The sequence below is a fragment of the Sylvia atricapilla genome, chromosome 7 (assembly GCF_009819655.1).
Source record: "Sylvia atricapilla isolate bSylAtr1 chromosome 7, bSylAtr1.pri, whole genome shotgun sequence".
Lineage (NCBI taxonomy): Eukaryota > Metazoa > Chordata > Aves > Passeriformes > Sylviidae > Sylvia > Sylvia atricapilla.
Window position 1 is genome coordinate 7855031 of NC_089146.1, and position 27709 is coordinate 7882739.

General features: G+C 43.6%; 1 protein-coding gene across 3 annotated transcripts; it reads left to right on the forward strand.

Moving 5' to 3' along the window:
* Positions 1–1044: 1044 nt before the first annotated feature.
* Positions 1045–26957, forward strand: NAB1 (NGFI-A binding protein 1). 3 transcript variants are annotated; one of them, XM_066322535.1, is made up of 9 exons: positions 2498–2739; positions 3662–3835; positions 6432–7265; positions 12697–12830; positions 13716–13767; positions 19235–19345; positions 21654–21795; positions 23028–23177; positions 24266–26957. In XM_066322535.1, exons 3-9 carry the CDS (start codon positions 6447–6449, stop codon positions 24355–24357), a joined length of 1500 nt encoding a protein of 499 aa, XP_066178632.1. In that variant the 5' UTR covers positions 2498–2739; positions 3662–3835; positions 6432–6446; the 3' UTR covers positions 24358–26957. The 3 variants fall into 3 exon arrangements, with proteins under 3 accessions (XP_066178631.1, XP_066178633.1, XP_066178632.1); XM_066322534.1 differs by lacking the exons at positions 2498–2739; positions 3662–3835 and adding an exon at positions 1045–1294; XM_066322536.1 differs by lacking the exons at positions 2498–2739; positions 3662–3835 and adding an exon at positions 1689–1823.
* The last annotated feature ends 752 nt before the right edge of the window (positions 26958–27709 follow it).

The following is a 27709-nucleotide window of genomic DNA, read 5'->3' on the forward strand; positions in this document are numbered from 1 at the left end:
TACCCCCTGCAGGAACGCAAGTTTTGACAGTTTGCGTGCTACAAAATGAAAAAAAGGGTGGTTGCGTTTCCCCAGATCCAGAATGCGGTTGTGCATCCTTAGAACTTTTAAAAACTTTGTTCCTAGCTCATATATTAATTTTTAGACTTTTGATGTAGTTTTGGTGACAGTGATTTGACATAGATGCTACAGAGTCTCATCCTTCTACTGGAAAAACTGAAGGAGAAATCCAGTTTTGTTTGGAGTTGTTTACCAAGGAGCCAGGTCGGGACTCCGCTTCCTGCTCAGACAAACAGCCATGAGGTGCAGGGGAGCCAAGGGATGGGTTAGAAGGCAAGGAAAAAGGAAAGGGAACCCCGTGTGAAAGGTACTCCCTCCCAGCTCTAGGCAGAGCTGGACGTTGTCTAAAGGACAAATCTATCTTACTGAGGCATTTTTCCCTCACTCGCTAATTTTTTCCACACATGTAATGTTTTTTTCTATTGTTATCTGCACTAAATATGAGTTACTTAATTTATTATTTATTACTTAATTTATCACTGAAACATGACTTGCTTAAAAACTTATAGCTTAACCAATTCTCCATCAGTAAAACAATTACACGCTCTCATTTCTCCTCGCTCGAATTGGTGCTCGGTACTTTCGCACGGGTTTCTGCACAGCTGCGTGTCACACCGCAGGCGGCTCTGTGTGTCCCCTCCGGTGTGCCCGGGCGGGCAGTGCCCGGTCCGCGGGCTGTTTTCCCAAGGCAGGGCCGGGCGAGAAGTCGGGATCCGCGCCATTCCCGCGGGGGCGGCGCGGGCGGGGGGCGGCCCCGGCGCGGTCCGGCCGCGGGGGGGCGCTGCCGCAGCCGGTGCCGCCCCCGCCGGGCGCTGCGTCACGCGGCGGCCGCGCGTGGGCGGGCGGCGGAGCGCGCGCGGGCTCTCCCCATGTGACCGCGCGGGAGGGGGCGGCGAGCGGGGGGGCGGGGGCCGCTCCCTCCCTCCCTCCCTCCCTCCCTCCCCTCCTTCCCTCCCCTCCCTCCTTCCCTCCCCTCTCTGCCGCCCGCTCGGCCCCCGCGCACGGCGAAGGCGCGGCCGCGACGAGGCGAGGTGCGGCGGGGCGGCCGCGCGCCCCCCCGGCGGCGGCGGCAGCGAGGCGGTGGCGGGGACAGGCTCGCCCACCCGCCCCGTCGATGGGAAAGGAGGAGCCTGGGCGGGGGGGGGCGCGGGCAGGAACTTCGGCGGGGCTGAGTCTGCGGCCCCGGGACGGCACCGAGGGGAGCCCCGGGCGGCCGGCGGCGGCCGACTGCAGAGTACGTGCGGGGCGGCCGGGGGGGGGGGCGCGGGGGGCGGGGCGGCCGGGGGGGGGGCGCGGGGGGCGCGGCCCCGGCGCCGCGGGGCACGGCCGGAAGGAGCGGGCGGGTCGTGCGTGGGTGCTTCCCGGAGAAATCCGAGGCGGGGGGGACGGCGGAGCGGGAGGAAAGTGCAGGAGCGTCCCCGCCGTGTGCGCCGCGGGGCGGGGGCCGCGGGGCGGGGGCGGCGGGCGGGACGGCGCGGCCGGGCCGGGCGGGGGCGGCGGGTCCCGGGCGGGGGCGGCGGGGCAGCGGCGGCCCCCCGGGCTCTGCGGGGCCGTGCCCGTCCCCGGCGCGGACGCGAGGGGTTGTGCGGGCTCGGAGGCGCCCCGCGGGGCAGCCCCGACGGAGAAGGCGCCCCGGGGACGTTCCTGTCACCCCGCTCGGCGGCCGCGAACTTTGTGTGGGGACCGCAGCCCCCCGTCCGTGCCTGCGGTGTGGCTTTTCTTCTCGTGGGCTCCATCCCGCGGTGCGGGACCCTGCTCTGGAGGTATTTGTGCGCTCGTCTCGTCCTTACGCGAGGGTGTTTTTGCACGTTTCAAGTTTCTCATTAGTTGCGGCGAGGTACGGGTTTGTACGTAAACGCGGAGCTCACTCATCGGCTGTATTTTGGCACATCTCAGAGCTAGACAAGACTAATTTGCGAAGTCTCTCTTCTGCAGCTACATGTAATTTTCTCCTCCTGCTAAAAGTCCTTTGGAAACGCTGCAGAAATGTAATGAATATGCAAAACAGCCAGCTCTCAAACCCAAACCCGGTTTGTCTTCAGAGACTTTTCAAAACGCCCAAAGTGATCAAGATACATTATGAAATAATCACTTTTGCCTAAAATACAGCGGTGTGATGTTTCACACTTTCTCCTTGTATTCCTAATTTAATTGGTGACAGCTCAATTAGAATTCACCTGAAATAAAATCTCTACAATCGGTTCGAGTCGCTCGGTTGCTTTTACTTCCAAGTGCAGCCTTAAAAAGCAGGAAAGCTGTTCGGGAAGCCCTTGTCCCATGTACGCATTCCACAGCCGCCGAGTTTGCCTTCTCCCGGTGCTTCACCCACATCCACCACCACCTGCCGCTTCAGCCGCGCATCTTCCTGCCTCCTCCGGGAAATGTGCGGCTCCGGGCGCGGAGCGGCCCCAACGGGGAAGGAGCCGGGGTTTTCCCATAGTTAGAGATGCTGAGCGGGGCTGCCACTGCCGCTGCCCGCCGTCTTGATAGAGGGAGCAGGAATGGGTTGTGATTCCTGCACTAGCTGTTTACAAATACTTAAGAGCGCTCTGTGGTGTCTCTGTGGTTTTTGTTTTCCTTTTCCCCAGGAGTTATGTTTGTGGTCAGAGTTAAGGTGACAGCCAGCGTTTGGAGAGGAGGGCATGGCGTGTGGGGTGATGGGCTGTGGATGTGAATGAGGTAATGTGGAAAATCAGAATGCATGGCTGTGGGTTGCAAAGCCTGAGTGAAAAGCTAACTTGTGATTTCCTGGTTCTCCCGTGGCTATAACCGTATGCAGCCTTGCGTGTATTTTAAACAGCTTTGTCTGCTGTGGGGAGTTCTCTGGCTTCCTTGTTTGTTCTGTATGTGAAAAACATAAGAGACGGCTGCCCGTCCCCGTGTGTTCTGACACCACTGGTATGGACAGCAAGCAAAGAAGGAAGAGAAGTAGCAGCCCAAGTGCCGTGGCTGCATTCATTTATTCCTGTAGACCTCCCCGTGCCAGCTTTGTATTCCTGCCTCTTGCTAGATAAAGGGTTTGCAGTTGTGTTAGATGTACCTGCTCACTCCCGAGGCAGCAGATCGTTCTGGCTGGCTTCTTAGGGTTTGCCAAAGGACATAACCAGGCTGTTACTCCTGAACCTGGTTGGTTTGGGATCACAGATTAGACAACCTAAGGCTTATCGAGCAGGCTGCTGAAGAGGGGGATCATGCATGGTGCCTCAGGGTCTTATCCAAGATGCTGTTCTGGTGAGGAGCTGACAGAAGTGTCCTGGCTGTGAACTCTCCCTGTGTCTTCTCATTGTGTAACCTCTTCTCGTGCTCACCCTTTGCCCCAAAAGCATCGTCCCCAATGCAGTAAGAAATGAGGGAAGTGGTGGAAAGCAGTATTTCAGGTCTCTTAGATACAGCTTAAAGGTCACCTGAAAGATGTGGGGCGCTGAGACTTTGAGTGGGTGTGCTAAGGCTTTGCGTAGCCGGCCGGGTGGGCAGAGCCAGCAGCAGCACCAGGTGTCCTTTGGGTTAACAGTCTCCTCGGGTTCAAGCAGTGCTCTCCTGCTTTTTCAGCAGTCCTGGCTTGTTGCTTGTCCTCTGCCTAAGCCTCATCTTACTCCTGCAGGTGGACTAGCATAGCTGCTTCCCGGGCTTTGTAGGCTGTGAGCGGGGCCGAGGCAGGGACCGCACCGGTCGTGTCTGGAGAAGCAGCGTAGCTGGCGGTGGGAGAGGCCGTCTGGGAAAGGAGAGGGAGCCTTCCCCTTGTTAAAGTTTAGAAATAACTTGGGATGGCTTTGAGGTGAGTGCTGGAGGAACTCTGTTTAATGCAAGGAGAAAAGAGGTTGAAAGGAGGAGCGTTCGAAAATGCCTTCTCTGCAGAAATCGGTAGCAGTCGTACACGGAAAAATTGCTCGGCCCTCTCAGGAGTTACTGTACTAAATTTGAAAAACAGAATGGGTCTTTAAAGTATGAAACAAAGGGATTTCAGTCTTGCTTTAAATGCAAATCTCAACGCAGTCTGAACCGTGGACTCGCTGCTGACGCCTCCATAGTACATATTAATCCAATTTTATCTGTCAGGAGGAGATTTGTTGATTAGAAGCCTCTAGGTAAAGGCTGCTTGTGGACTGGTGCTGCTCTTCCAGCCTGTGGGCTGGAAAAATGAGTTCAGTTTCATGGCTTGCCTGGAGCTCTTGGGCTGTGTGTGATTTCACTGCCACTGTCCTCCCAAGATTCAATTTAGCTCTCTGCACAAAGTCCATTTATGTAGATTTATGTAGATTTTGTGCAAAGATGAATAACTTTCAGAGGAAATGGACCTTCTTTTAAAAGTTATATAAGTTAATTTGTGCTATTAATGGTGAAAAGTCAGCATCATTTGAAATGGGAGGGTAGGAACGGTTTATAGAAATGCCACTAAACCACAAGCTCTAAATTTTGTTTGTCTTGACAAAGTTTGTCAAGAATAGGGGGATTTTTCTGAGAAATTCAGTGAAATAATGACACTTTCTACAACAGTGAATTCTGTGCTCTGTAAAGGGATGCCTTTAATTGATTTTCCTCATTTTCCTCGTTTCTTCTTGTATCTTTGAGTGTACTTGATTGATTTTTTGTAGTTAACCGTTCTTTCGGAAAGCCAAACTCTGTTTCTAAAATATGTAGCTCTTAAATGTTTAGAGTTTCACCCTGAGTTCCAAAGTGTGTAGTTTGTTATCTCTTAAGCTCACCAGCAGCTCCTTGAGGTAGCTGCTCAAATCTAAATTGCTAGTACTGCCCCTTCTGCTTTACACATACTGGCACACATATCAGGAATGATATGTTCAGCTGGTGGTTTGAGGGTTTTGTATGTGTTAGGTTTTGGGTTTTTTTCCCCTGGGCTCCATCTCTCTTCCTAAAGAGATTGACTGTAGGTATCCTCTTGCTGCCACATACATTCCTGGAAAGTTTCTGTTTGCCTCCTGAGTTTATTTTTCTCTAGTAGAGTTAAATTGGAAGTTTGTAGCAAAAAGCCTGGTCTTCCAGATGCCTCCTGAATAGAATAGTTTACAATATTTTTCATGTTTTACAATATGCAAAAGCACATACTATAAAAATAATTTGTCTCTCAAGTTTGCTTTTGATCACCAGTCTCCCAGTGCCCCATAGCAAATTTATTTGCTTGCATTGCAGTTTTGGAGGAAGGAGACTTGCACGGTATTAAAAACTTTTTCTCCAGAGTGTGTGCAAATCATTCTGTAGGTGGTGTTTTTTAGGTTACTACTGTGTGTTTTTGCAAGTCCAGTGTGATAGCAGAGCCAGAACAACGTTAGCAGACCTGCTCAATGTTTTAGTTCTGTTGCTTTCTCAACCAACTATAAATTACATGCTTTAGACCTTATTGATTGGTGGTTTAGTGTAATACCGGAAATTATCTGCGTGTGGCTGTGAAAGCTGCCGTAGGGTGGAGAGGTGTGTGTGTGTATCTTAGAATTCTCTCAGGAGTTTATTAGTTGTGGGATAACTGGATAAGGGGTTTATGAAGTTGAAACTTGTGCAGATGTTTTTTCCTGCTACTTTAGGGCTGAACACTGCTGCGATCTGTCTGTTGGGAGCCTTTAAGCACAATTGCTGTATTGCTGAGTGGTATTTCATGTCTCAAGTGTCAGTGGCAGGCAGCCTTGTTAGCAGATGAAACAGGCAGGTGAATTCAAACTAAGGTTTTTAAACTATATATGTTGGAATCCATCAGTATTTTTACGTTGTCTGCAACTGTCGCTGCCATAATTAAGAACAGCAGAGGCATTAGATCCTTTTTATGTGAAACAGGTAAAATAGTAGAGATACTTGATTCTTAAACAGCCTTTTACTGACCCAGCTTCATTAATCCTCTGGGGTTCTGTGAAGCACTTTTCTTCCTTGCTTTCCTTTATAGTCCTGCACACTTTACATGGGGGGAAAAATAATGTGGCAATTAAGAAGAATTGAAACTGATGAGATTTTTTTCTTCAGGGAGTCAAGTATTCCGTAATTCTTCAGAATATGTTTTGTGATCATTTTGATCTTAAGATATGAGAGAGAATTCAGTGGAAGCTGTGAGCGATATTAACTGACATTCTTGGGAACAAACATGAAGTAGGAAAGTTGAAAACAAGCTGGCTTCATGTTTGAATCATCTTTTTTGTAGGGGCATCACAACTATTTGCTAATTTGTTTTTTTTTCAAAAATGTTTCCATTAAGTTAACAAATCAAAAATTAGAGCTTTTGCCCCTTATTCATTCCTGTGAGTGTTCTTGTAATGAGAGAAAGAAATGCTGTCCTCTGAGTTGACAGCCTTGTGGAAAGATGGGCGCTGGGACAGCGCATCTGGATGTTGGTGCTTTGGTGCTCATCTTCTCTCTGTTTTTACTGTTTGCAGGTTCTGTCGTCCGTGATGGCGTCAGCTCTACCCAGAACCCTCGGAGAATTGCAGCTGTATCGAATACTACAAAAAGCAAATCTCTTGTTCTACTTCGATGCCTTCATTCAGCAGGGTGGTGATGATGTCCAGCAGCTCTGTGAAGCAGGTGAAGAGGAGTTTTTGGAAATAATGGCTCTCGTGGGCATGGCTAGCAAGCCACTTCATGTCCGACGGCTGCAGAAGGCTTTGAGGGACTGGGTCACAAACCCTGGCCTTTTTAACCAGCCTCTCACCTCCTTGCCAGTCAGCAGCATTCCAATATATAAGTTGCCAGAAGGGTCTCCTGCGTGGCTGGGGATATCCTGCAGCAGTTACGAAAGGAACAGCAGCACCAGAGAGCCTCACCTGAAGATTCCGAAATGCGCTGCCACGACGTGCGTGCAGAGCGTGGGCACGAGCAAATCTGATGTGGTGGGGAGCTTGTCACTGCAGAGCAGCAGCGAGCCCAGACTCTGGCAAGGACACCACACCACAGAGAGTGAGCACAGCCTTTCCCCGGCTGACCTTGGCTCTCCAGCCTCACCAAAGGAAAACAGCGAGACCTTGGATGCTGCTGCTGCTCTGTCGGTTGCTGAATGTGTAGAACGTATGGTTCCCTCCCTGCCCAAAAGTGACTCCAATGAAGTCAAGGAGTTACTGAAAACAAATAAGAAACTGGCAAAGATGATTGGTCACATCTTTGAGATGAGTGATGATGACCCTCACAAAGAGGAGGAGATCAGGAAGTACAGTGCAATATACGGCAGATTTGACTCAAAAAGAAAGGATGGCAAGCATCTCACCCTCCATGAGGTAAAGCATCTTGAGTGGAACTGGGCTTCCTCCCCTACTCCTACACCTTTGACAAGAAGTGTTTCCAGGGTACTTCTTGTACGGGCACTTCTTGCTGAGCGAGGAGAGTTGTGCATCGGGAAGTTGCCTGTTGAGTGCTGTAGGCAGTCCTGGCCTGAGGTGGAAATCTCAGGTGCAGCCCAAGTCTCCTTTTGTGGGTGGCTGTGGGGGTGTGCACATGGTGATCTGGACTCGGTGGCAGCAGACTGCTCGGTCACTTGTGCAGCCTGTCAGACAGAAGCTTTAGAAAGTTTGGCACTGAAATAGTAACTTGTATTGCACTGAGTGTGGCCTTGGGATTCTAAGGATTTGATACATTCTTAAAGATGTCGTGTAGTGGTATTTCCTTGCAGCTTTGAGAGTAGACTTGTTTGGAAGATCAGTCACTAAAATTTCTGTGTCTGTTGTGGTTACTACCCTCTGCTGTCTTCTGCTCTGTAGTTTGTGCACTTGAGATAAAAAGGATTCTATCAAAAGGTCCCTAAACTCAGTGGCTTGGATTTTTTTGTTTGTTTGAAATGGGATGAAGCTCAGTTATACAACCTGTGGGGTTTTTTGGGTATGGTGGTCTTGAGCCTGGGGTGACGTGTGGACTATGTGAGGAGGAAGGGAAAGGACTGTCTCCAGTATTGATGGGTGGTTGCAATCTGAATGTTTGTCTTTTAATCCCTGAGTAGCATCTCTTTCCTCTTGTCTTTGAAAGTTCCTGTGGGCCTCCCTTGCTCCTCTTGTGGCATTCCTGAGGCTCACACTGCATGTGTTGTAAGGCAATAGGTGTGTCTGTGTGGGGAGTCGTTTCCTAGTGCCAAAGTACTGTACAAGAGGAGAACAAACATTAGTTCACAGCAGTGCCAAAACACTGTTGATATGAATGCTGCATCAGCATTTTCACAGTTAACACTGATTGCAAAATTTCAGTTGGATTTAAAATTTGGCATGTAAGGCTTAGCTCCCAAAAGGAAAGGCAGTGTTTATGTTACAGGAGTGCCAAAAAACTGTACTGGCTTTAGCCTTTTTTTCGCTTCAAGAAGTTTTGTAGGTGTGTGATCCATAGCATAAGACTGAGTTCTCTTTATGCTGCTCAGTAGAAGGGCAGAAGGAAACAAGGCGTATTTCTTTACATTTTTGTTTACGTAGTTACATTTATAAGGCAACTGCACATCACCAGCAGTGACTTGACAAAGGCTTTTACTGCAGACTGGGGAGACACTTGCACAGTAGTCAGCCACATTCCTGCCACACAGTTCCAGTTGTGCATCTTTCACTTACGTGCTCTGTGGCTTTATGTCAAGCACTTACAATCTATGATTTCATCCACTGTACAAGATGAGATCTCCTCTTACTCCCCTGACCTTGTGGAAGTCCCCCTCGTAACAGAACAAGTTGTGTATGAGATGGAGGCAGGATTTGAAAGGATTAATTGTGTAGATGCCCTGTGTACATGGCTGCAGATTGAGGATTCAGAGAAAGGGGGTTCTCCCTACCTGAGGATGGAGGCAGTCAAGGTGCACAACAGTGTGTGGCTGTGTGCTTTTGCAGCCTCTCTCTCTGGGGTAGTGACTGCAGAGAATGCTCTGAAATCTGGGCAGACTACTTGTAGGATAGTTTTCTGGCATCCAGCAGTGTACTGGAAGGTGGGCTCCAGGGGCACCTTTGTGTAGGCTCAGGAGTGGCTCTGCAGAACTGGGGAAATGAACCCTGGGGTGGTAATTGAAGGAGCAGGATAGCAATGAATGGGAAGGAAGGACAACTGCTCTGCCTTGTTCATTTCTTTCAGTATTGCACTACAGATCTTTACTACATCATTGTAAAACCACGTTTAAAAATGGAATGAGAGCATGGTTTGGCTTTAGGAAATATTTCTATCACTATTGTGATTAAGGGCAAAAGATCAAAGGAGTCTGTGGTTGACTTATGCCTCACTTACGCATGTGGGGCCTCACTGAACTTGATGGGAACTGCACACATGCAAGCAAGAAGAATTTGCTCATAATTAGTTTACTGTTGGCTTAAAGAGGCTGGATTTCACAAAGTTTTGCCTTGAACAGTTTTGTCTTCATTTTCTGTTTAAGGCAGAAAATAAATAGCAGCAACGAGACCATTTTCTTTCGTTTAAAATCTGCTAAACCAGAGTTTGCCTTTCGTAAACTCAGCCTCGGTGTGGTTTTGGTTCTGATGGCTTAAGCAATCTGCTGCTCAGAGGGAAGGACCTTAAACAACCAGGGAGGTAAGTTTCTGCAGGTCCAGAGACTGTTTTTCTGCATGGGTTAATAGATTCCAGAGCTATCGTTCTGCCTTACAGTTCAAGGTTTCTCCTTGCAGCTGGCAAGGAACAGCTGAATAAACTTCATTGTGAATTTAAAAAGTTTAAGTAGTGGTTAGCTTTTTAATGTGAAGAATAGGGTATCTCTGGCTCCTCGAGCACACAGGAGTTGCATGCAAATTAAAATCAAACCTGTTGGAATTATTAGTGGTGTATTAGTGAGAATATTTTGTTTCAGTATGAGCACTGAAGTGTCTCAGGGGGCTGGAGCAGCCATTAGAGCTGTAGACACTGTGTTGGTTTGGAAGTGTGTGCTCTTGGAAGGAATATTTGCATATAGCATTAATCTGATATAAAATCTTTCTAAGGCGTTCCAAAACCAATAAACATGCTGTCCTTAATGCATCCCATTTTCTCAGTATTACACAGTTTTTCAAACACAGAGAGCACTTAATGTTTAAAGTTGGACTGGAGGAGGGATGAGTACAAGGCATGCCCTTGAACTCAGTGACCCCTGCAAGTTTGAGTCAGATTTGTAATTTGCATTTTAATATTTCGGTGCTTGTCTCAGTACCTATAAAATGGAAGAAAAATCCAGTTCAGTGGAATTAGAAAAACAAGCATTGAATTTTGTCTAGCTTGGTCTCTTCCTTTTCTTTTGCTGACTCACCAAAACAGTAGGGCTTGGTATTTAATTATGTGGTTTCTGGCGGGGGAATCTGTGAACCCCATCAGATGGAAGTATACCCATGCCTCTCCTGTATGGTTCTGTGCTGCTCCATATCCTTAGTGCTTCCAGCAAACTGATCCTTTATTTTTAGGCATGCAATGCTTTGTATCTGCATATTATGCCTCCTGAAAAGGCAGGAAGCCATGATGTACTTCAATTCAGTAAGTCTGAATGTGACCTGAAAGAGAAACCAGGAAAAACAAGCAAATAAACATTTGGCTTTTCTCACATATTAGGATAAACAGCATTTGCCTACAGCTACCAAAAGCATTTTCAGTCATTTCAGCTCTTTGCAACCTTTCAGCACTTGGAGGGATAAAAAATATCTCAAATTATTTTGTAAGCATTAGCCATATTATTCATCCTTGGCAAAGTAATAGCTATCAGTGTTACAGAAATTAATGCCTGCTTTGGATGGTAATTCTTTTAATTAGTGTTGTATTAATCTTATATTGTATCTTCTTTCCCTGTGTTTTTTTCTGAAAAGGCAGATGTTGTGGAACAACTGTTCCTGTCTAAGGGGTAATGGTTTGGTTTTTTAGTACCTTCTATTGTAGGAACATAGTAACTTGTTTGCATCTTGGTACATCTGATCTCTGTAAGATTTGGGGGTTTTGTCTGTACAGAGACTGAACCATCAGGCAACATAGCTAGTTTGCCTGTTAAAAACAGGTTTATGCTCTGATTAACATTTAGGTACCATAGGAAGTGCCCTACTGAGATCAGAGGCTTTTAGGCTAAACACAGGAAAAATTGCTTCTGAAATATTAGGAGCAGCAGTTCTATGTGAGGTTTTATTAGAAATACTGCACGGGCACAGGCCACTGAGAGAATCTTGGCTCTTCATTATACACCTTTTTTTTTGTTTTTTTCAACCTTCTTGGAGATCAAGTGTCACGTTAGGCAAAATAAATCTCTGATAGTTTGGATGCCACCAAGCCCCGTGGCGAAGGACAGCGTGGTCGTGTGTGGTTCATGTCTTGTGACAGCTTCCATCCTTCAGGGGTGGAGCATGCAGCAGCCCGGGTGAGCTGCTGGCCTCTGTGGATTAATTCACAGGTAACCTGCAGTGTGGCAGACAGCAGGGTGAAGGGTGAGTCCTTGGCCGTCTCCCAAGGGACAGCCTGTCCCTGCAGAGCTGCTGCTCCGTGGGAGCAGCGGGGTGGGTGTCTGAGGTCACACGTGTGCCGTGCCGCCTGCGCGGTGCTCCCCGCGCTGCCGATGGAGGGTCAGGGATGGTGCATCCTTCGTGGGTGTGCTGACTGTGCTCTGCAAACTGAGCTGCTCTGGAGTATTCACTGGCCTGGGATGGACACAGAACATGCTGTTGACACTAGCTCCACAGCAGCTGTGCTCCTTCACCAGAAGCCAAGCCTGTTCAAAGCAGCCTAATCTCTAAAAGTAAAAGAGTAGAAAGAGTTGTGGGCACTTGGTAAAAACACCTGTAGTGTTCTGTTGGCCTCTTGCTGTTATGCCTCATTACATGTTCTGGCTGTTCTTCAGCTGAGGAAGAAGTGAGAAAGCCTCTTCAAGCCTTGCTTCCTGTGCAAGGAGCTTGGAATAGCCTGTCCAGCATCTCCATTTGTGTCTCTCATGGCATTAATAATGTTGTGTCCATACTGCTGACCATAGGCTTCTTGGACAGCCGTATTCTTAAGCTGATATAATTCATGACAGTATCACAGCTTCCTGTAGGCTTCTGAAGAGCATTGCAAAACCATTTTGAGCCTCAATTTCAGGCTTTTTTCCCTCCCCACTCTTCTTTATGAATCTTTTGCCAGCAGCAGAGGCACTAGAAATGTGTCCTGGCAGGCTCAGGAAAACATCCTTGAAACAAGTTACATTTGATTCATGTCTGAAGATAGTCTTCACAAACATGAGGGTGAGAAACACAGCTAAAAAAAGTTTAATCGTTTCTTAAACCATCACCTTCTACAGAATTTATTCTGTATTCACCAGGGAAAGCCATCTGTACCCACACTGTCAGGGTGGTTGTTTTTTTTTTTTTCCCCCAAGTCCTGGGCATATTGCGTTTATAAAAATAGTATTCCCTGTAAGCCAGGCTCTGGGAGCCAAACACTGTGAACGTTCAGAGCTACTGTTTTATACTGAGATTTAATTAATGCTGGGATGAAGCAAAAGCGGTGCACATTGAGACAGTCTTACAATTGTGTTTTACTTCATGCACCAACTACATTCATATCTTTCCTCTTCCCAAAGGCTTACCTGGTTTAGTAAGGGATATAAATAAACTGAAGAAACCCTCCAGGGTTTGGTGTACAATTATAGGCAATTTTACTCGCGATCAAAATTCGTGATTATTTTCAGAAGAGGTACTTTAACAAGCACAGTAGGTGAAGGTATGCAAAATCCTGAGTGCCTGTTTGTTTGATTTGCAGCTCACAGTTAACGAGGCAGCTGCCCAGCTGTGTGTGAAAGATAACGCCTTGCTGACCAGGAGGGACGAGCTCTTCGCACTGGCCCGGCAAATCTCTCGGGAGGTCACCTACAAGTACACCTACAGGACCACCAAGTAAGGCTTTCTTTAGCTCAGAGGGGCTTTACTTTCAGGCAACTAAGTGATAGCATTTCTTCTGAAGCACTAGAGACACTTTCTTCTTGCTCTTCAGATAGCAAAGTGCTCTTGTAAGTAAAGGAGGGAAATGCTATTTGAGTCCTGAAGCTTTTAAACTGATAAGATTCAGCTGTCTTGAATTACCTTTTTACTTGCACTCTGGCTTTCCAACTATTTTGAGGCTAGTACATATGAAGAGGCATCTGAGAGGTTGGTATTTCAAGCATTCGAGGTATTAGTGTGTTTTTAGGTTAATGTAAATTGGCAGAGTAGCCAGAGATGCTCACTGCATCAGTTTCCTTTTTTCCATATACAGACTTGGCTTGTTAGCCAAAAAGATAAGGTCACAGGGAGTGGCTTACAAGCTTGCTTTAAATGAACTGAAGCTGAGTCTTGATTTCAGTTGTTACTGTTCTGTCAAATGAACTGCTGTTACGAAACAGTGACAAAGGCTTAACAGCTTTTAAATACAATTAAAACTTTAGCATTAGTAAGTATGATTGAATGTCTTGCTACTTTCCTTGGATTTTTAAATGTTGATTTTCTTGCCTGTAATGTAATATCCTTTCCAAGGGCATTTCTGTAATTCTCTGTGCTTTCCTTCCTCTTTGGAAGGAAGAATCCATGAATCTCTTGATGCTTCCGAAAACAGCACAAAATGCTTGTGTTACTCAATACTTGAATGGCTTTCACTGCCATGTCAAAGTGAACTGGAGGCTTTTTTTGTGCATCTCACTTGTTCTTCCCTGGTCTGCTTTTTTTTTTCCTTGACTCCTTTTCATTATTCTTGATGTTTGGGGTTAATGTGCTGTTTACTGATCGTATATGTGTCTTCTCTTGCAGATCTAAATGTGGAGAAAGGGATGAGCTGTCACCAAAGAGAATCAAGATAGAGGTACAGTAATGTGACTCCTGTATTTTGACCTGTGCGTGCTAAAATTCAGTTTTGTTTTGAAGGGATCTGTCTTAAGGAAATTTGTCAGAAAAACATTTGATAGACAGTTGATGGGTATGAGAGAGAGAGAGGGTGGGAGAACATCACCACTATCTCTGTAAATGTAAGTGCTTGATGGAGAAACCTGTAGGAGCCAGGGGTAAAGAGTAGGATTTGTTTAATGGTAAAGATACTCTCAGTGTTTTGCACTCAGAGTGAGTGGGAGGGGAGGAATGGGACTGACTGACTTCCTGTGGTGGAATAAGCTCAAGCACTGTAGGAAATGACTTCCCATAAGGCCTGCTGCTCTTCAGTCTGCATGAATTTGCCTAATTCACTGGAGTCAGCTGTTGATCATGTCCAAAATGCAGAGTTCTGAATAAGGACTGATGGCAGAATATTAGCCATCTCTGACTGTGCCATAAATTAGGACACTGATCATATTGAAAAGTCAAAAACTGAATATCTCAGCACAAAAGGTTGTGCCTGTAGATAGCAGTTTACAGGTGTTTGTAATGAGTTTCGTGTCAAGTGCATGTATGCATGGCTAATGTATATACTTGCACAAGATGTCGCTTAGGGAGATCTTTTTTGCTAAGAGTGCAGGAGCAGCATGTATGTAGTTTAGCTTTTTCTTCAGTTACCACTGCTGGGAGGTAAATTTGTGGCCTTTTAAAAGTTACTTTTAACAAAAAAAAAAAAACTAAAAAGGAAAATGTACTTAAATATATATATCTATATACCTCGTAAGTATAGCAGATCTTTCTTTCTAATTTGTACTTTTAAACAAATTACTGTTTCACTATTATGTGTGTATCTAATTTATCCTTAGCATTGTGGGTGTTTTTTATTGTACTGTCTACTTGAAAAGGTGTAGGTTAAATGTTTGTTAGAAAATGAGCTAGACCTGAGCTAGATTTGTATGTGACACAGATAGGTGATGTATTCTCTAACTGTAGAGGAAAATTGCAACACATTCTGAAATGTGTTTCTCATATGCAATGCATTCTGTGATAAATGATGCACTGTGTGTAGTAAGGCTTTAATTTTTTTTCAGTACTGCAATGCTTTCATTTGTACAAAGGTGTTTCCTGTGAGGCAAACCCTGGTGAGAACAGTTAGTTTTGAAAAGGCAGTTTTGAATAGGTATAGAGGAATTAATCTTATTTATTAAGTTGCATCAGTCCATACACAATTGCAGTTTTGAGTTTACGTGGTGCAAAACATACATGTGCAATGAGGATTCAGTGGTAGCGTTGATAAATCAATAATGTCATTTATCTGTGTCAGGGTTTGCTTTTGACTTGTTGTTTGATCCCCCAAAAAGAGCAGGGAAAAGGTGCATTAAATGATTTTATCCAGCTTCACCATTATCAGCCTTGACCAACATGTTGCAGGATGATTGCTTGAGTCTCCTCTCTTTGTTCAGTCTAGCCTTAATTTGTAAGAGCTGGTGGGGAGCTGCCACTCCTCTGCTTGAAGTAGTATTTCAGTGACTTAGATTTCAGCATTAGGAAGTTTTTCCTTCATTCAGGAATAATTGATGATGAGCAAGTGTCTAAAATGACACACTGCAAGGGAGGTGCTGTTTTTTTACAGGATCTTCATTGAAATAAAGTGTAAAATTAAAACCCTGAGAAATACAAGCTGAAACTTAAGGTTTTCTGGAGGGAAAAAAATCTGGACAGCCTTAGGGGATGTGCATTCTCATATTTTCTGCATGGTGAAATCTTTATAGTCTGGAAGCCCTGCTTTTTTTATGCCCTTTATAGCTCAGTAATTCTGAGAAAGGATATTTACTTGGTTCTTGTTTTATCTAAAACTTCAGTTATATTTTAAAATGCTTGTGAAAATTTCATGTTGTAATTGTAAAAATGAGTATTTCAGAAATAGGTCATTTTTCCAAAATAAGAAATTGAAAATTAAATTGAATTAAATCTTTAATCTGATAGCATAGCATTATTAATTTTGAAATTACCCATATTGTTATCAGTAGAATTTATTTTTTTTCCTCACAACTTTGGGAGTCTTACAAGGAGGAATAAAGCATTATTTCAGTGCATTTTAAATTTGAGGTACACTGTAAATTTTGGGCTTGACTTCAATGAAATGTAAAAAGGATGCAGTATGACATAGTAGATCACTGCTGTTTTGTGTCACTGGTGCTTGCATTTTAAAAAAATGGTTAAAAGTCCTTTTTTTAGTAATATGTTCAGGGATTTTTTTGGTTTTGTTTTGGTTTGGGGTTTTTTTTTTGGAAAGGTGAAAGTAAAAAGGAAAATGGTAGCAAATGCAGATTTTTCCTTCTGTTCTGGGTAAGAATTCCTCACACTGTTTTTGAAGTTGTAAGGCTTCACTGTGGATCTGTTCGCTCACTATCATGAAAATACAGAAAGGACCTGAACATGGGGTATATTTTTTGTTGTTATAACTAGTTCTTTTCTGTTTTTTTCTTTTTTTTTTTCTTTTTTTTTTTCCTTTTTTTTTTAGAAGAGCCATTTTTGCATTTCTGTTTTAAAGCTGAACTCTCTGTTTTGATTCACCATTCCTTTAACTATTAGTCATTAATGTCTCCGTGAAGCATGGCCTAAAATTACTAGAGCTTCAGTTTGGAAAGACTTCACAGCCTGTTTGCATAGTGTAAAAGATTACTTTAAAAAAAGATGAGTTAATTTCCTGAAATATAATAACTCTTAAAAAAGCCTCCAAGAGATGCTCTGAAGGTCATCCTTGAGCAGAGCCAGCAGAGCTGTGTGTGCAAGCTGCAGCATTGTCAATGTGCAGCCACACTGCAAATTTATCCTTTTCATGAATATGAAACTCGCACAGGCATTACAAAGAAACAATGTGCCGTGAATTACATCAAATTACCTGTAAAAGCCTTTCTCTTCCCCTGTGAGCTCTCCCCCTCTTATTCGTTGAGTGGGTGGGTGAGCTGTGGGAGTGAAGTGTAAAGAGGAGAAGGGGAAAAAAATTCCAGGCAAATGACAGGCTAAAGGTGTGGAGGGAGTGGAGTGAATTGGTATTTGAGAGCAGATTATTAAAAAAGGGCTGTAGTTCCTAAATCTGCTCTGGACAGAGAGCAGGACAGGCGAATAGGGATGGAAATGGTGTATCCTCCTGCAGAGCAGGATCTCTTCTGTTAGGTGTTGTTTGGAGGGGCACCCCTTATTTTGTCATCTTCTGTGACTCAGTGCCAGCACCACTCAAAGCAGTGAGCTGTTGTGGCACCAGCTTAGAGAGCAAAACAAGTCACAGGTACATCAGGCAGAAGTGGAGGAAGAGGCTCCTCATCACTGTTGGTATTGACAAAGATCCCCTTCAGAGCCTGCAATGAACAGCCAAGAGAGGAAAAAACAGGGGTGTTTTAAAAAATATTTTTGCTGTCTGTGGCCCAAAGAAATTATTTTGTGTGTCTGCATCTCCATTCATCTGAAGAAGAGGGGTGGGAAGAGCTTTCAAAAACTCATTTCCCAAAGCTCCGTGGGAGTCAGCAGGGCACAGGCAGGGAGACCTGAGTGGAGGCTGCAAGGAAGCCTCTTCCCTTGGTGCCAGTATGGGGGGAGGAAGAGGAGAGAAAAGCCCCACCTCCACGATTTCTGAGAAGGCTGAAAAGAAAACCAAAGTGTGGGATTTGTGTTTTTCACAAAAACAGCAAAAGCAGTAGAAGCTACTGTTTTCATAGGAAAAATGTCATTAGAGGGAGCGAAAAAGCACATGTGGGACTGGGAACATCTGCTGCACAAAACCGCTTGGAAAACAAGTGAGCAGCAGCGTGGCAAAACAAGAATGCTGCAGTGCATGCAGGAGGCCCTCCAGGCAACCACGGGGCAGAGCAGGTTGGTGCTTGGTCCAACATGCTCCTCATCCTGTGAGGCATTGGGGACAGCCAGCAGTGGGAAGGGGCTCTGGGAAGGTGATCCAGAACACATCATCCTCCAGGAGTTATCTGCCTGACTGAGGGGGGAGTGACACAGCAACAGGCAGCCAGAGCCACCTTTGGGAGACAGCCTTCGGTTTTGTATAGGCAGGTGATCACAAATGTGAAGAACTTTGTTACCTGCTTTGTTGCAAAAATAGGATCCTGAGTGGTAGGGTTTGTGTGTTCAGCTTCTGATCTTCCTACACATAATCATTCTCCTCTCCCAAACAAATTCAGGTGTTAACTGTGGAAGTGGTCAGTGCTCATGGAAATGTGCTGCAAAGCCTTTGTTTTTAGCTTAGGCTGGAGGCTTTGTGGCAGTTAACCTGGCTGTGAAGTTTTTGCATAGCGATTGTGTTTATTTGTTCCTTGGGTGTTTAACAGCAATATGCAGCATTCTGACAGATTTTAGGGTTTTTTCCTGAGCATAAAGAAGAGGTTTAATGGCATTACATTGCACTGAGGTCCTGGCCATCTGCCTTGGGTCAAACCACTGCTCTGCAGGTCAGTGGGCAGCCTGCCGGTGGAGAGGACCTCGTAGTCCTTCCCCTGTGTTTTTTCTGAAAAATTATTTCTGTTTTTCTTGGGCCTTAAGCCTTTTGTCCATCTATTGTTGAAAATGTAATTATTGACATATATGTGTCTTAGAATCTACAAGGCAAACATACCGTATTTGGTGTATTTTTGACACCAAGGTCTGCAGAGCCTCAGTGACAGATGGTTATCAGGTTTGGGTCTGTGCAAAGATCTCTGGCTTCCTCTCATAATTTGACAGTTACCTATACTGTGCTTTAGTAAACATTTCTGGATGTTCCTCTAGTGCACATGAGCTTTTCTTTTATAATACCAGGTTGGATAAATGCCTCATCTTGAACCTTTGCTTCAGTGATAATTTTAATGGAGTCTGGCAGGCTTTCACTGGAACTTTATTTGCTTTATTGATACATCTGCAAGCTGCAGAAAAGATTTGCATGTCATAAGAATTTCAGACTGGAAGAATTCTTGAATCATGCTTTCCCATAGTCTATAAATTTTCCACTCCACTTCTGAAATGGTGGTATTTCATTTTGTGATACTAGTGTAGGTTCTGTGTGAAATATGTTGAATTTCAGGAGGCTTTTCTCAGTTTCACAAGGTTAGTATATATCCTTGACTACATATAAGCTTGCTTTCTGAAAAGTGACAGAAACCGTAGGCCTAAATCTGCCTGTCAAGGCTGAATGTAAACTAATGCCAGTAACAAGGGTAGTCTGGATTCACCTGAAAAACAAGGGTGATCTGGATTCAGCTGAAACTGAGAGGAATGAGATTTTCTGTGCCATATTAGGTACACTGCAGTTGCTGTGGAGGGGCTGTGTGTGTTTTATGCACAATTTCAGTCCAGAATTTTTACAGAAGTTCAGGAATGTGATTTTCAGGTTATTTTTTTCTTCTAGGTTTACGGAGAAGGTGAAGAAAAAATAGTAATATGTCCCTCTTGGTTTGATTTCTTTTTACGCTCAATAGGATGGTTATCCTGATTTCCAGGACACAGTCCAGACGCTCTATCAGCAAGATAAAATGCCACTTGCTTTGGCTAAAGGAAAGAGTGAAGACACAGCAGCTCTTAATTCCCAGGTAAACCAACTACACTACATTGTGAATTACACAGGCTATCTCTCTGTACATTGGTTTTGATATGTTGTTTTGATGCCTAAATTAATTCCTATCAGTTTTAAAAGGCTACCTAGCTTAGCTGTGATTGCATCACTCTTACTTTGGGTTTACCTCCCAAAACTGTTCTGTCACAGTACTACAGCTTTGCCCTTGTTAGTTCCAAGGAGGTAAGATGCAGCATAGTAGGCTTGAAAATCTGTGATTGCCTGTTGGGAGCAAGTAGGGTAGTATTGGTACAGTCTGTGCTGTGTTCCGTGCGTTACCCGCTATAAATGGAAAGCTCAAGTTACTGAGTCGAGAGGAATAGAGTAGGCGATCTTGGAGTCCTCACTTCTGACATGTCTTACAAGAACAAAGGCCAATATGCTTAGGAAATAAGAGAACCTCTGCATCGGAGAGGATAAATTGGCTTCCTAAACAACACCTAACCTTGTGGAAGCACAGTGTTCTTGAGCAGACAGAAAGCTTTGTATAAATGAAGACAGGTTGCCAGTTCTTTCTTTGTCTTTTCTGTAGTGTATCCCAGCCTTGAGGCAAAATACCCATCTCCTGCTGCCAGTTCTTGCCAAGGAGGGATTTCATGCTAAGTTGCAACAAATTTGTTTTGTATAGCTGATTTGGGCAAATGTAATCACCAAATTTGCACGGAAGATTACATTTAGAGTTACCTTCCTGTTTTCTGAGAATGGATGTGTTACCCTATCATTTACTTTGTTCTATTGCAAAGCAGTGCTCGGTCATACAAATCCGTGATGCATCAAATGCAATTATGCCACATGTCACAGAATAATTACATGAGCTTATTTTGTATATGCTTAAAGTTTTTGTTGGTCACTCCCACGTAACAATGGACTACAGATTTAATTCAAGCTTAAACATATATGCAACTCTGCATGTTTTTCTGTGGTGATCAGAAGTATTGTTGAAGTTTAAAATTTTGGTTTTATCCCAAGTAAACGACAAAGATGGCATGAATGAGAAATGTTTTATTCTTTTTTAAAATTACTGTATAGTTTAAAAGTTGGTAGCGGGAGTGACGGAGTAGCAAAGCTAAAGCACTCTTGAAAGTAAACTGTTTGAAAATAGTTTCTCTTGTTACCTTCCTCCCAAGACCAAGCTGGAGCCACCAGTGTTCTTGCAGGCCCTGATGAGCTCTGAGCTGGAGTGTGTATATATAAAAATACTGGCCATGCCATTACCCTGCTGTCAGGGTCACTACTGTACTGGAGAAGCCCAGGTTTTGCTGGTCTGTTAGGCTGTCATTGTAGTAAAAATTACTGAACTATGCTGAGCAAGCAGCCCTTTGTGGGGAGCCAGGGCTTTCAGCATCTCCCATGAAAAGTGAAATGCTCTGCAATGAATAAACCTCTGTTGCAGTTGAAACAATTACAGCATTACCTGAAAGAGAAATTATTTTTTCCTATCAGTTGTACGTGTTAAGTTCGTATACTTTCTGTTCTTATGTTCCTTGTGGCTCTTCTAAGTCAACTTTCTTGACTTGTGATTTTTGTCTTATTTTTGCAAGATGCTTATTTACATTCTCTCAAGAACAAGATTATAGTGAAAGTTAGAATTCTCTTGGCATTAAAGTCAATGACAAACATTCAGACGCCATTTCCTCCCACGTTGCTCTGGATTGTTTAGCTCCACTCCCTAGAGGTGTATAGGTCTTGTTCTTCTTCTAGACAGACATTTCACACCTTTATCCCCCACAAACATACTGTCATCCTACACTTTCAGAATGGCAGATTTTTAAGCTTGTGTAGTTCTGTTTCCTAAAATAAAGATTCCAAGATGTCTGGTGAAATCTTGGCATAAGTTTTTAGCAGATGTTGCCATTGCTCTTGGAATACTTTCTGGAATACTTTGTGAAGGCATATATTTGAACAGAGCTAACTGGATAATTAAGACATTCTTTTTTGCTTTTCTTGAGATTCTCTTTACGTAACCTGCAGTCCTAAAGTGCAGGAAGTGTTTTTGAAGATCAGAATTTTATGTTGCATTTCTGTCTAGATGAAGTACAACAGCTTGCATTTTAACTATTCTCAAGTGACTCAGATGTACATTATGAAAATCTCTATGGGTGCAAAAATATTTTGTTTGCTTCATAGTTTTGAAGAAACCGTAAAGCACACATCTGTACATATGAGTCAACAAAAGCCACTATCTAGGCTGTTAGTCTTTTCATCTGATGCTGGTTTTCCCCCTGTGTTTTGGCTTGCTCTATGTATGTATATAGGGAGAAATCTTTTTTTTGTTTTAATTGCAGTCGGAAAAGGTGATGGCAAAACAGATGGAGTTTCTTTGCAACCAGGCAGCGTTGGAGAGACGTCTTTCCACAGGGTGTTACAGGCAGAACTCGGAAGAGCACAGCCCCAATGGCATGTCATTAGATAATGCTGATGGACAAGGTATGGTAGCTCCCAGGCACAGCATTGCTGCCAGCAAAGACATTTGATGTTACGCAACCTCTGTCAGTGGTGGTGTTTATCTCATACAGAACCTTGAGCACTGAATGGACAAGACAAGATCTCTGTCTGCCCTGAAGTGCTTACGGTGTAAATCATGCAATCAGATATACACTCAGGTTCTCTTCTCTTAGTGCTGTGGATTTGTCTGGAAAGCAAACTGCTTTCCCCAGGGATAACGTGAGGAGGGAAGGAGGTTGGGTGCAACTGCTGTTACCAAGGGCAGGACTTGGCTCTAGCTTTATCCTCAGTTTTGGAAATAGAGCAGAGTGCTGCATTTCATTTGTTTTCTTGTTTTGTGGAAATTGAAAATAAAGCAGGTACTATAGTTGGTCCCCCTTTTTGTTTACCTGTTTGTGCAGTGTAGGAACAAAACCTGAGTAGCTGGCTATGTAAATTACTTAGCACTAAGCAGATTCTAATGATGTTCTTAGTAGCTTGTTATTCTTCAAAAAGCTTACAGTTCTGTGGTTCTCTTTGATTTACCAACTGGCTAGTCCTTGTCTTGAATTAATTTTAGGAGTGTTTGTTTTGTTTGAGCATTTCTGTTTGGATCACTTTTTTTACTGTTGTACAATGAGACAAAATGTTACAAACAAAAGAAATACAACCAGCAGTTCTTGTGTCTGTTTTTTAAGTGCTAGTTTTTTTAAGGGGGTTGAAAAGAAGCAGTAGAGGGACAGCTAAGGAAATCAATACAAGTAAGCATTAAAACCCAAATTTTCACTTGTTTGTATTGGTCAGGCAATGAGGTACAGAAGTAATCATAAAGAATAGGCGTGTGGATCGAGGTTTCCTTGGCCCAGCTAGCTGCTTTATACCATTTAGCCATTGTGCAGGGAACTGAAAATTTTCAGGATCTCGGAGGGGGATTGTGCAGTGGGAGAGGAAAATTTTTGTATCTCAAGAGGATTTTTGAGCAGAATAAAAGGGGATTTTAAAAAGTAATTAATTTTTTTTTCCTCTGGCTGAGTGTCCCTTTCTAACAAGTGCTTGTGAAGTAGTCTGCAAACCAGTATGTTTACATAAGCCTTGTTTTGCTTGAAAATGTCCCTGGAGCAGCTGGAATCTAGGATGCACTCTGGCTGATAGAATTAATGTGTTTAAGTCTCTACCTGCTTTTTAATACTGCTTTTCTTTTAATGCATCAATGTTTTGCTGTGAACAACTTGCAGGTGAAAGACCACTGAACCTCCGAATGCCCAGCCTGCCAAGCAGACAGATGCAGCACATTTCACTTGATGGAGAGCAGCACATGGGGAAATCTCTGTGCAGTGATTTGATCCGGCTTTACCCCAGTGGTGAGGCGAAGTCCCAGTCCTCAGGTTAGTGCACTCTCTGAGAAATTACCCAGCATTTCTTATTTTCTGTGATGTCTCTGAGTGAAGCAGCCAGGAGGGCAGGCTGGCATGCATTGTGTGTAACCATGCCATCAGGGCTTCGGACAAAACTCCAAGAGGAGTGTTACTTGCTAATCTAGAGTAAGATTGAATATTATTTGGGAAAAGTTTAGGGGATGCAGTAACTGGAATCAGATAACCAAGTTCTGTCATGTGTCTGTCCTTGGTATTGACTCAAATTAGTGCTCTTAAATACTTAAACTGCATCACAGTGACAGCAGCATGATTATGACATGGCTTCATTCTGTAGAATAGAATCAGGCTTTTTATAAAAAAGATGTCTTTATTCTGATTTATAAGGATGTGGCACTGTTTCTCTGGTGTGAACTGGGTTTCTCATTCACTGACCTCTGCTCACTGCCGATCTTGTCATTTACTTCTGGCATTGGGAGAAACCCACTCTTAAGTTTGATAGAAGAGAGCAAGGATTCTTTTTGGAATCTTTGTGGGAAATTTCAGTTTAATACTCAGTGCACTGAGATAAAGCCAAGAGTTCTTGAGACTCTTGCAACTTCAGGAGTAATAATAAAATCCCACCTGAGTTTGAGAGATACAGTGGGAGAGATACAGTGGTTATTTGAAAGACAAGATGCAAAAGTAGTTGTTTTGAATACCAGGCAGAATCTTGTCTTTTTCACTCTGCATTACTGCAATCTTGGCTCACCTCTTTTGCAAATTGTCCCAATCCCAATGCTAGTTCACTTAGTGAAATCTCTAGTAGGGGATTTTTACCTGTTCCCTCTCAAATTCCAAGTGCAGAGTGCATCTCCATTAGCCCCTGCTGCCAGAGGGGTTTGAAGTGAATCTGTGATGCTTCCTTTCTCATCACTGCACTGTGACTGAGGTGGTTCTAACCCAGCTGGGCTAAAGCCCAGGAGGAGGAGGAGGCAGAGTTTATTGCTCAGCTATTGGTATTCTTATTGTTCTTGGATCTTTTTGTTGATTTAAGAACAAAATATATTTGTTTCCAAGCAGTATTTTAACACCCTTCTTTCTTTCTTTTCTCAATGCAGAAGGCCTTGGTATTTTAAAGGATTTTCCTCATTCGGCTTTTAACAACATTGAAAGGAAGGTCATAAAAACAGAACCTGAAGACACAAGATAGTCATTCTGCTCTGGAAAACAGTGTCATAGTAAAGAATGAAACTTCACAAGAGAAAAAAAAACCAGCCTTAATAACCAGCGTTGCCTCATTCAAATAAGAGATTTCAATAGCCAAAGCCTAAGAACTGGTACAGTAATCCGTGGAAACAGGAAAGCAAGAGACACTGCAACTAAAACAGTAATACAGGTGGATAAACATTCCTGTAAAAGTGGTTTTATAACGTGGGAAGATTCACAAATTAATATTGTGGGTCTTCATTATTTAAGAATGTATTATGTATTTGTATAACTTATCAAAGTAAATCTAGATGTCGGGACGTGTATTGAGTCCAGTAGATGTGGCTACAGTTCATTTTACTTGAAATTTCAATGTCTACTTTCAGTGTACCTAGCGTAGATATGGTTGTTAAACATTTGAATTTAAAATCATTGCAGAATTAGGTATGCAAACCTCGTGACACAATTAACAGCAAGTTTGCAACAATATTTGTAGAAAAAGGAAAATGCATACAATACTTTCATGGTTTAAAATGTTATGTGGATATAGCATTTGATAGACCTAGACCCTGATTCTGTATTATAGCAGATGTACTTGACACTTAACTATTGCTACATCACTTCCAATGGTTTCAGCAGCCTTTGTGTAACACACAGCATAATACCTACATACAGGTCAGGAGTGTGGGAAATGCCAGTTAGAGGATGGAGGAGTCCATATGATTGGCTCCCATTTCCTCAGGAAAAACTGGGGATTGTTGTACCGTACAATTACTAAATTTCATTTGGTAGGAAACTCAAGAGACCAAGTAGTATGGACAGGGCTGCAAAAATTGTCATTCAGACCATTATAACTTCTTGGACTTCTCTGTGGATCTTAAAAAAAAAAAAAAAAAGGCATCCCAAGTGTGGCAAAGATGAGATAGATGAGATATGGTGCAGGATTTATGCATCGGTGTAAGAGGTTGCACTTGATATCCAGAAACCATAAGATTTTTTGGAGGAGAGAGACAAGGAGTTGTCTTCAGCACGTAACTCCTTACTAAGTGCTGTCCAGCCCACATGATTCTATGAATATACTGTATATTGCATACAGTATGCCAATACGTTTCCTTATGTATGTGATTAATTAACATCTGTATTCTTTATTTATTTGACAGTTTTTATTTTTTGTACATGTTCACTTCTGAAGATGTCATTTTATCTAAGGAGGAGTAGTTGGCATATAACTTCAGAATTTACCATGGTGTGTTTGTGTGCATCCATCTTTCCTCTGTGCTGCTCTGCAGTCAGGACAGTTATATGCCTCCATTTCCGAAAACAGTTTTTGCTTGACGTGTTCTGGGGGAGAAAGGCAGAGCTGAAGAAAGTGAGTTACCATGTCAGAGGGTAAACTTCCCTATTCAGGTGTGCACTTCATGTCTGCAGTTTGCTCTGTGTCCTTGGTGTGTTTTAACAAATCAGTTAGTCTCCGTTGTACTGAAACACTCAGCAAAATGTGAGCTGAAATGTCTACACTGCAGTCTCTTATCACTGTAAACATATCTAATTATTTTATCACTTGATTTGTGGAACAAAGCTTTATAGTAGAAACACCAGTAAAACAACTTTTTATACTATTAAAATGTTTGGGGTTTTTTTTTAAAAAATGTTTCTTGAACTGTATGGTACTGTTTCACTTACTGAAGTATCTTACTTTAAAGCAATGGAGTTCGCAGCTTTGCTGTTTAGGCATAAGAGATTGAATGTGTAGTAATATTTCCTCTTTCCTGTTGTGTGAGTCAGTAGCATGGATGTAGTAGCACAGATGTTTCTTCAGTTTGTAACATTAACCAGTGCCCTGGTTAGTACCCGAGTAGCTTTCATGGAACTTGTTAAAGGACAGCTTAAGGTTTGAACTGTACAACTTGAGCAGTAGAAAGGTACCAAGCAGCAAACCTTTAGAGATGCAGGAAACATTTGGTTTTCTCCAACATCTGACACCATCAAAAGTTGTGTGTGGGTCACAGAAGAAGCTCTTAAGCTTGCTGATATCTTCAGTTAAAGTGAGAGGAAGGAAAAAGAACTTGCTAAGCAGCACGCTGTTTCAGTTGAGTCCAGAATTTATTTTGTAAACACTAATGTATTAAATTTGCTATAAATTAAAGTCTATAACGGTTATATTTTTGAGTTGTAAATACAGTACTTTGTGTCATGACCAGTTGGTTATCTCCAGAATGATATTTCAGTTTATAGTCCAACAGGCCATTTCAGTCTCAATAAGCTGGAAGCAATTTTTTTTAACTGGTTTGCAGCTGTATGATTTTTTTTTTTTTTTTTTTTTTTTTTTTATCCTGGGGTGGGGGAGGTGGGAGGTACATTCCAAGATTGCACATAGGCTTGATAATAGCAAATACTCAAGCATTGGTCTTTCCTCGACAAAGGTCTTGGTGGACTGCACCCTGGCCAGCCTCTGGAGCCGCAGGTAAAGGCTTGCCCTCGTCTGCTCGGGAAGGGTTGCTAGATCCAGGGGACTCTGGATCAAAGGCTGGCCCTGCAAATGATGCCTGTTTTATTCACATGTTTATATTGTTGCTTACAAAATAAAATTCACCGTGAGAACTCTTTAGTTTCCCCAGGGTTTGTCCTTTTTGGGTTTTTTAAATTGTGTTTTCTAAAAGATCATGTTAATTTGTGGGGGGATAGGGGAGGAGGGAGCACCTCGAACTGCAGCTCTCAGTGGAGGAAGCCTTTTCCTGCTCTTGTGGTTGAATCCTCATTTAAGGGTGGCCTCATTATGTGCACAGCCTGCAGGGCTCAGGCAGGAGGGAGGAACTAAAACCCAGGCAACCAGTCTGCAGCACTGAGCTACTGCTTTTGCATGTGCTCACATTTACACAGGGTTGCAAACAGCACAGAGCTACTGGGATGGGATACCAGGCATGTGTAAGTGCTCTTTGGGAATGGGGGAGCCTTGGTGATCCACCCTGTTCCAGCTTACTTTCTGAGCAGCAGCCCACATCTCTGCTAGGAAGTTGTCAGGATGCAGAAGCTGGGAGATGAGGTATAAAAAGGGAGAGGCAGACAAGGGAGCAAAACCATCAGGGAAGTCAGGGGGTGAGGGGTAGAGCCCCTCCATAAACCCTCAAAGCATTCGGATTGCGGAGATGGCATGGAAGTCAGGAGTGGTTTGAAGCAGAGATGGAGTCGGAGTAGGTGTGATGCCCCTGTCTTCTCCCAGTCTAGAGGAGAGTAAACATGGGAATTCTGAACCAGTGGCTCAGTGTTTGCTGGCTTTTACCTTGCACTTCAGTGCAATCTTGCCCTATTCTGGGAAAGAGAAGGGAGCAGCTACGCAGTCTTATGTTGAAGGTATG